At 36.9% G+C, this 9,393-nt stretch overlaps 1 protein-coding gene and 1 non-coding gene across 2 annotated transcripts; one reads left to right on the forward strand and one right to left on the reverse strand.

The window, feature by feature from the left end:
• Positions 1-2,072: 2,072 nt before the first annotated feature.
• Positions 2,073-2,423, reverse strand: LOC108339242 (uncharacterized). Its single transcript, XM_017576383.1, has one exon. The coding sequence runs from the start codon at positions 2,421-2,423 to the stop codon at positions 2,073-2,075; it is 351 nt and encodes a 116-aa protein (XP_017431872.1).
• A 623-nt stretch (positions 2,424-3,046) lies between these two features.
• LOC128196869 (small nucleolar RNA J33) lies at positions 3,047-3,125 on the forward strand. Its single transcript, XR_008249275.1, has one exon. It is a non-coding gene; the product is annotated as a small nucleolar RNA J33 (small nucleolar RNA).
• Positions 3,126-9,393: the final 6,268 nt, after the last annotated feature.

The raw sequence follows: 9,393 nt of genomic DNA on the forward strand, positions 1-9,393 counted from the left end.
ACAACAAACACAACATCATAAATTTTCAATTTAATAAATAGTCTTGATTTTGAATGTAATTATATATGGATTTGAGTTAAACATTTGAATATTTTGTTTTTTATCACACATATATGTTATACTGTTATTCCATTTGAAACATAAATATCTTTCATCAAATATAGCATTCAAAAAATATAAAGAACATTACAATGATCATACATAACACAGTTAAATAATTGCATCCCCAACACTATGTTAATTTGAACGTAAACATGAGTTACCTTAATTAACTTATTTTTCTTAATTCCTTTTGCTATCATAATTTATATAGAAAATTATCTAGGCAAGGTTAGATATGGATCAATGACAAACCTGAAGAATAGTTAGTACAAAGGAAAAGATGCCTATGCCTCTGTGAGCTTGTATATGGGGATCCTTGTGCCTGAAATATCTAGCAATAAGTGCCCCTACAGGCAGGATCAAACCCCACCCTATTATGACCAAAATTCAATGTTTTGTTCTCATCTGAGTCAATTCATGGGATACAGGACCCGTAGAACCTGTCAAAGTATAGTTCATCAAATTATGCAGGTTATACATCACAGATTGCCATGCTTCATCATGCAGAGTTATATATATATATATATATATATATATATATATATATATATATATATATATATATATATATATCAAAAAGACACTAGTTTAGATAAAATAATTTTCTGCTTCAATTGTTGCTTCAATTGCTGAATGTGGTAATATTGAGTTAGTATTCTATTATGTGGTTCACTGAAATGAGGTTTATGTAGAAAGATCTGAGAAGAATCCTATTTGGAATTGGAAGGAAACAACTGTCACTATGTTCAACAAATTATAAAATGACATATCTACTTAAATTTTGAAGGCATCATCTCTTAAAGTAATCCAAGTATTCACTATTTTAAAGCTCTATTAATTTTTGCACCGTACATTAAGTATCATTAATTCATACAATCTTCACAAGAACAAAACCATTTTTAAGAATTTTTTACATTTTGATTATTCACCTGTAAAACCAAAGTCACTTCATTTTCTAAACTCTTTTAAAAGCAAACTACTTATTGTTGTTCAAATGAACATTGATTTATGTGACTCATTTTCTTCACAGATTTTGGAGCAGCCCATGAATTGATAGGCAAAGGTTGAGGTTGAACAGTCCCTACATATTATCAGTTCTTTGAAGTGTGCATTCACATCTTTAATGCCCTGTTATCTTAATGTTCAGCAGGAATCTTCTTGGATATTTCCTAATTAAAATGCACACAAACACTTACACTCCTTCAAAATATAAGATGAATTTACATTAGAACCTAACTTTGTAAAAGCTAGATATTAGGAGTGGGCTTACCTCAAATTAAATTAAATCAAATCAAATGACATAAGACTTCATTATTCATCTAAAGAAACAATTTATTCATTAAGCTGTAAATTAAAATGCTTAGATGAAATTTCATTCTAGCACATAAAGATAGAATCGCCTTTAGTTGCTTAGATCATAACAGTTTTGAAGCAAAACAAACCACCACAAATTTAAAGTTTCAACAATCTTGAATTATGTAATATCAACTCAGTAATCATAACATATTCCCTCCTTCAACAAAATCAACCTTAAAATTTCAAGATCCCAGTTGAAAAACACAATTAGGATTGGTCATCAATAACACTCTTCAACAATTATAACACACACACATTAACCGAACTAAAATTCTATACTCTCTCCAATGGTCATCTCGAACTTCAACCGAAATTGGAGTTTCATTCTCACAATTATTACAGTGAAGCTAGTTGATCAGAGCAGAATTCTAGTCTAATTTAGCACTAAAAAAGAGATGCAAGACAAAGAAAAGAAAAGACGGAGTACCACCGTATAGAAAAGGCGCTTGGGCACCTCGAGGCTCCCTCCGGATCTCCGCCACCACACCGCCACCTTCGTCTTCCTCCTCCTGTGCCGCCTCTTCCTCAAGGCGAAGTCTACACAACGGGCACGACGCGTGGAGGTCGAGTCACGGCGTGATGCAACCAGCATGGTAAAGGTGTTTGCAGGGCAACTATTTGGCCTCGGCGTCAAAGAGGGAAATTTGGTCTTTGCACACAGCAAAGAAAACGAAGCCGTTGGGGTCGAGCGCGAAAAGGAGCGAGGGTGTGACGTTGACGGAGGAGAGAGGGTGGGGTTTGGCGGGGAGGGGTTTCGGGGAGAGGAGTAAGAGCGCGTCCTGGAAAATGAGGTCAAAGGGGGTTGATTCGACATCGTTTTGGGAGAAGAGAGAGTCCATTAGTTTGAGGAAGGAGGTGTGGCAATGGGGACAGAGGAGAGGCGAGGGAAGGAGTGTAAGGGACACGCTCATATCGCATTTGTGGCACCAGTAGGTCTTCGCTTCTGGCTCCGCTGTCGTCGCCATCGGAGGTGTTTCCCTCTACAAATGATTGTGAACTTAACAGGGAGGCACCCTCCGCGATTGCATGAACCCGCTCCACCACCGAAAATGCTCGCGCTCTTCACACCACCGTTATGCCAACAGAAGATGGAAGGGACGGATGATGCGCAAAGAAAAGGGAATCTAACGAAGGAGGAGAAATTTTGGGGTACCCTCACATGCCCTCGAATTTCAATTTTGGGGGAAGAGAAGAGAGAAATTAGGGGGAAAGAGAACTGCTGAAATTGAAAATGAGTGAGGGAATACCAAAATTTAGGTGAAGTGATCGTGCACAATACCGAAGCCTCGTATCCGCCGATAAATTACAGGGCAGCGCAAATTACCGAAGGACACTTGACCTTCGGTAATTATCTGTAGGTAATAAACGCGTTTCTTGCAGTGAGTGTAACAACTTCATGGAACGTCTTGGTTGTAAGAAAGATAGTGACATTATGGGAGAAAGATGAACACATATTACAGCTACGTCACTGAGCCTCGTTACGAGGACAAACTCTTAGCAGGACAGGTGACTATGACTTCTACCTTCTTCATCCCCACAAACAGGATTTGGTGATTAACATTTTCCCTCTTGTACGTGTTCATTAATGCAGTTAGGGGAATGATGTACTACCGGCGGGCTATTAAGTTTCAGGCTTTTCTTGATATGGCAAATGAAAAGGGTAAATGTGATTCTCTTCTATTCTTAGCTATTTAGCTTAGTCTAGTTGCTTGCTACTGTGGCAATGACAAGCTTGTGTTCTATAGGTTTTTCAAATCCAGGGCCAGGATTTATACATAAGTATCACTTATATGAAATTTATTACTTACCATATTCTTCATGGTGATAGACAAAATAGTAGACTTATCTACAAAGAATAGATGATTAACGGTGAAGAGGTCCAAAAGTACCTCTTGGAGGCTTTTGTAAACTAAAAAAAGCAAGTGTACTTAGTATTTTATTTGCAACAGTAAGTAGATAATTTTTATTAATAAAATTCTATTATGTAAATGTTATTTAATACTATTATTGTTTGAATTTGCATGGGTCATTGGCAATTGTTAATAATTCTTCCTCAATAGTTTCTTGTAGTTTTCTTGTGTTCATTGCACAAAAAACCTCGCACTTTGGCAATTAAAAGTACACTAATATTGTAAGTTTTTTAATAATTTATTTGTTTTGTACACATAACTAATTTTACTAAGTTCTTTAGGACTTATTTTAATGTACATTTAACTTTATAGAGTGGTTGAGCCATATTCAAGGTTACAAGGAACACATCGTCTCTAGAAAGAAGTTGCAGTTCATTGCATCAATTGTAAGTAGTTAATCTTTCAAACTATAAATACAATTATAAATTTTATGATACTTTATAAATTTAACTTGTAGTGCTCATGTCAACCGGGAAGCTTTTGAGTACGGATATAATGTTATGAGGCACATGCAAAAAATTATATCCGCAAATGTCATTGTGTAAATATTTGATGACACGTCTCCAATGGAGCAACATGTCATAAAGGATGTTCGGGAGCAGTAAACTGCATTTTTTTTAACCATTTGTAATTGATTAGATGTTTCAATGTTACATTTTGAGTTTAGGAACTATTTTATGTGTAACTATGTTAAGTATATTAGGTAAATATATTTAGGAACTTTGTTAGGTAAATATTACATTTTGATGTGTTAATAGAAGCAATATTGTTGGATAAATCTAGGATTGAATTTTTTGCATGTCTGGATATGGATAGTAGCACATACAAATCAAATATTTAAAAAAAATTACTTTTTACACCTGGTAAAGTCACATTAAGTGTAAAAAGTCTTATTTTTTGACAACGGTTATAATATCATCATGTATAAAACTGAGTTTCTTTTATACCTGTTCTGTGACTAGTAGGTATAAAAGTGAGTTTTTTTAAGGGTTAAATATGTTTTTAGTCCCTAAACTATCAAGCAAATTTGTTTTTAGTTTCTCTTTCAAAGTAAGGTACATTTTAGTTCTCCTCCTTCAAAAAAACCTTAATTTTTAGTCCTTCAAAACTAACAGCGGGAGGATAAAATATTAACGTTTTTTTGAAATAGAAGGACTAAAATGTATCTTACTTTGAAAGGGGGACTAAAAACAAATTCACTTGATAGTTTAGGGACAAAAAACATATTTAACTCTTTTTTTAATAAGAGAGACGACTTTTTTATACCTGATTTCATAATAACAGGTGTAAATATCAAACTTTTATACCTGTTACAGAAATAATCGGTGTAAAAAACAAACTTTTATAGCATTTCTAGAAACAGTGTGAAAGGACAAAAACTTTCTATACCCCATGAATCTATAGCCATTCAAAAAAGGTATAAAAAGTCTTTTTTAATAGGTATAAAAAGTGTTTTTTAATAGGTATATTATTTCGATTATAATTGTTTTATAATATTGTTAAAATTTGTAACATCCCAAAAATACAGTATAAAATCATATAAGAGAATCATCACATGTTAACAATACTACAGACCAGTTCTACACAAAACGAGATACGATTATGGCCAAACGATCTTACACAATAACAGGGACTTTAAAAACTAACGCCAGCTACTACTAGACCGAACGGTGTACCAAATAAATTATACCGAACGATTTTACAAAAGGTAATGCTAACACTAGACCGAACGCTCTCAAGGTTCGGCCTTCACTTCTGTTGCATCTTCCAATACTTCTTCAAGCAGCTCTTCTCCTTCTGCTCACATCCACACGGATGATCATTGCAATAGAACAACGACCGAACGCACAATACAAACAAAGATTATAAACAGGGTAAGCTTATATAATTTAATTTATCCAATCACATCATAAAATATTCATAACAAAACCAATAATGACCACATCATAATTCATACGTCCATGCATGCAAATAACGACCACATGACTCTGACTGTCCGGACTGTATGAATCATGTGTAGCTACGACGTTCGTGCACCCGAGTGATGTAGTAACTAGGATACCCTCAATAGCTGCCACCCGAGGTTAGTTCGTTCCGTCCAAATTAACCATAAGGACTAGGACCTTCTGTCATTCCCACACATGACCTATCCTTCTCTACGTGAGAAACGAGTAATCACGAAATATCAGGATGAACCGCCAGCTTAGCATGCCCAAATTCATACTTTACCAATCAATAACCACTTTCTGAGATATTCCTCCCTGGAATACTCACTCATAATCAACTATTTCATACACATCACATCTCAATTCTTCTCATACTTAATCATCCATACATTCACATGAATAGAGATCATACGCTTTTATCATAGCCCAAGTACGACTGGAATAACGCTTCTTAGAAACTAACAAGACTGAGCGCTACTCATCTACTACAATAAACAAACTCCTAAGAGTTCAACCGAACGCCACGAAGCCTAGGCCGAGTACTAAGACTCTAGGTCGAACACCTTTTAAAGACCAACACTAACTTATACTAAGTAATAATACTGACGATAAACTATGAATTAACGAACGCTATCTAGTTTGAATAAAGACTCTGATTTTAAGAACAATAATACTGTATTACAGAAAACAAGACCTAGAGCTTGGTTTAAGACCGAGCCCTGTAGAAACCAAACACTATTGAACGAGCGCTGGTCCAAGACCAAATGCTTATCAGGAACGAGCACTACTTAGACTGAACGCTTGATCTAAGATCGATCACTGATAAACTCACATAAAGCTGTTTAGGAAGTCTCAAGAAGGACTACACTTAAGCCGAACACTCATTATACTTATCTATTATTATAACACGAACTCCACTAACGAAATTCCTTATAGAAGAAGAACTTAATGTAGACGGACGCTTAAAGAGTAATAGAATGGTTACTATGAACTCTAGGTCAAAGTTTAACTAATCCTATATAGTATTACAGGAAGACTCTTATACTCTATCCTCAAAACATGAGAATTAAGGTAAGACCATGTACTCCCAAGAAAACCGAACGCTCGTTAATGACGCTCGACCATGCTAATCACCTTTTCTCATATTACTACGGTTCAAATATTAAACTCTATCCCAACTCAGTTCATAACTTATATCATACGTTCATCCACACATCCAAACCAGCAGTACAATCATATTTCATACTCATCAAATAATCACACGTATCATGCAAGCATACAAACATTCCACACAACAAGCTAAATTAAATTATATAAGCTTCCCTTACCTCGACACGTAATCGAACGCTAAAACGAAGCAGAATAGAGCTTGCCTCTACCAAAGAACTAACGTTCGACGACCACGTTTTTAGGAATACTGAACTACAGAGAAAACCAGAAACACTCAGAATACACCACCCACTCAGGCGACCAGAACTAGAGAGTTGCATGCGAGTCTAACCGAACGTGCTAAAAGAAAAAGAACTCACCAGCTTAGAATCACAAACTGATCGGTTTAACTGGAAGCTCTTGATGTTGGGAGTGCTCCAGCGGTGCCTGAGAGGTGATCGGAAGAAGAAATGGCAAGGTTTTCTTAGAGAGAAGGAGGAGATTTTAGAGAGAAGAAGGAGAAAATGGCTTCAACAAGGTGGGGAAGAAAAAAGGCATGTAGAGAAGTGGCACGACATTTGAAATTTGGCCTTAAATACTGTCGTCGCCCAAAACGAACGACCACTCCCATGCAGCCACCTATTCTCCACTAACTGAGACGCTCACTCACTTCTTGGCACCTGGACCCACTACTTGGGGTTTTGGGTGCGTTTTAATGGGGTCTGACAGAATTAGTGTGAAAGAATTAAAAATATTTGACAATTTCTTATTTTAAATTTTGCTGGAGTTTCTTAAATTAATTATTTTTAAATTATTTTTTAATATAATATTTAAATATGTATTTGATTTCTTAAGAAAATCCAACAAACAATTAAATAATTTCAACAAGTTGCTTTTCAATGTGAAAAGTTGATGTATAGATTAAAAAGAAGATCAAATAGTGTTGTTGTATGGAAAATATACTCTCCTTTCGTTACATTGCATAATTTTCTACTTTGATAAGAATCAATGCTAAGCTACATTCCTAAGCTACAACACAATTATAAGACATATAGATGGTAAACAATTGACTCAGAACATGGTTTTGTTTCCTTTGTGTTTCTGCTGAAATGGGACGAGGATATCCGTCGAACGTCCTCTTGTCCATGTCGAGCGTCTTGCGGTCGATGTCGAGCGTCCTACTTCTCCTAAATCTAGTTAACCGAACACCAAATGGGAGACGAGCTGTAGAAGACACTCCGACGCTCAAGTCATAAATTTTCTCTATAGGTCTTTTATAATTTAGTACTGAGTAAAACGTGAGTTTACCTTGATCCTAAACCCTTATTTATAGAGTTTAAAGGAATCTGACCAATTAATTTACCTCTTAATGGTCATTAATGGAAACCTTAATTGTTTAAGAATAGTTGTTATCACATTTATTTGTTCATTAACTCTGCTCAACGGTTGTCGGGACCGAACGAATGAGAGGCTCTTTCCTGCACGTTGATCGTTCGGTTCCTTAGGGTCGTATGTCGTCCTAACTGTTCGGTCGAAAATGAGCCCATAGTAACATAAGCCCCCCAAGCCCTAGCAAAATTTTTGATATTGTGTTGGGTTTGTCAAGTTATATCGATCGGCACCGGATTTTACTCGAGTTTTCAACGGTCATGACGATTCATACAATGGCATGATCGAGCGGTTTTTACACTAGGAGTTCCCTGGGAATGTTCATTAGGTCAAAAATGCAAATGTGAGAGCCATAGAAGCATCGCTCACCAAACGAGGGATCTAGGAGTCCATACTTTTCCTAGATCGAAGACGCTCGGGTGAGCTTTACGGAAACGTTCCTTACCGAGCGAGGCATCTATGAGCTCGCTTACAACTTTCCCAAGATCGAAGATGCTAGGGTAAGAGTTAAAGAAGCATACACAACTGAGATGTTTAGATCTTAGGAGTGCACTTGGATCGGTCCCTAAGATCAAGGTGAGAGTTCACCAAGAGCGTTCCTCACTATTTGGTTTAGATCGTAGGAGTTCACTTGGAGCATGCCCTAAGATCACGCTGAGAGTTCACGACGAGCGTTCCTCACTGTTCGGTTTAGATCTTAGGAGTTCACTAGGAGCATGCCCTAAGATCAAAGTGAGAGTTCACGGCAGCCTCCCTCAAGTAAGGTTTAGATCTTAGGAGTTCACTAAGAGCGTGCCCTAAGATCAAGGCGAGATTTCACCATGAGCGTTCCTCACCGTTAGGTTTACATCTTAGGAGTTCACTAGAACCGTACCCTAAGATCAAGGTGAGAGTTCACGAGGAGCGCTCCTCACCGTTTGGTTTAGATCTTAGCAGTTCACTAGGAGTATGCCCTAAGATCAAGGTGAGAGTTCAGGAGGAGCGTTCCTCACTGTTCGGTTTAGATCTTAGGAGTTCACTAGGAACGTGCCCTAAGATCAAGGTGAGAGTTCACGCGGAGCGTTCCTCACCGTTCGGTTTAGATCTTAGGAGTTCACTAGGAGAGTTCCCTAACATCAAGGTGAGAGTTCACGAGGAGCGTTCCTAACCGTTCGTTTTATATCTTAGGAGTTTACTGGTAGTGTGCCCTAAGATCAGGGTGAGATTTTACGATGAGCGTACCTCACCGTTTGGTTTAGATTTTAGGAGTTCACTAGGACCATACCTTAAGATCCAGGTGAGAGTTCACGAGGAGCGTTTGATGAGAGGGTCGCACCTCTCACAAAAGTTGATTGCAAAATTAATGCAGTATAGTTACTAGGAAGTGACTCCTAGGTCGTCTCTCAAGGACCAATTTGGGTTCAGTCTCAGATCAACAAGTAGTGGGGGGCTTTTGGGAAAGTGTTTTTGTGCATGGAAATAAACTAAATTAAAATGGAAATTAAACACAATCGAACATAATTGAAAACATTAAAGTGAATATTAAAATTTAAATAAAGAAA

This window comes from Vigna angularis, chromosome 5 (assembly GCF_016808095.1).
Source record: "Vigna angularis cultivar LongXiaoDou No.4 chromosome 5, ASM1680809v1, whole genome shotgun sequence".
Taxonomy (NCBI): Eukaryota; Viridiplantae; Streptophyta; class Magnoliopsida; order Fabales; family Fabaceae; genus Vigna; species Vigna angularis.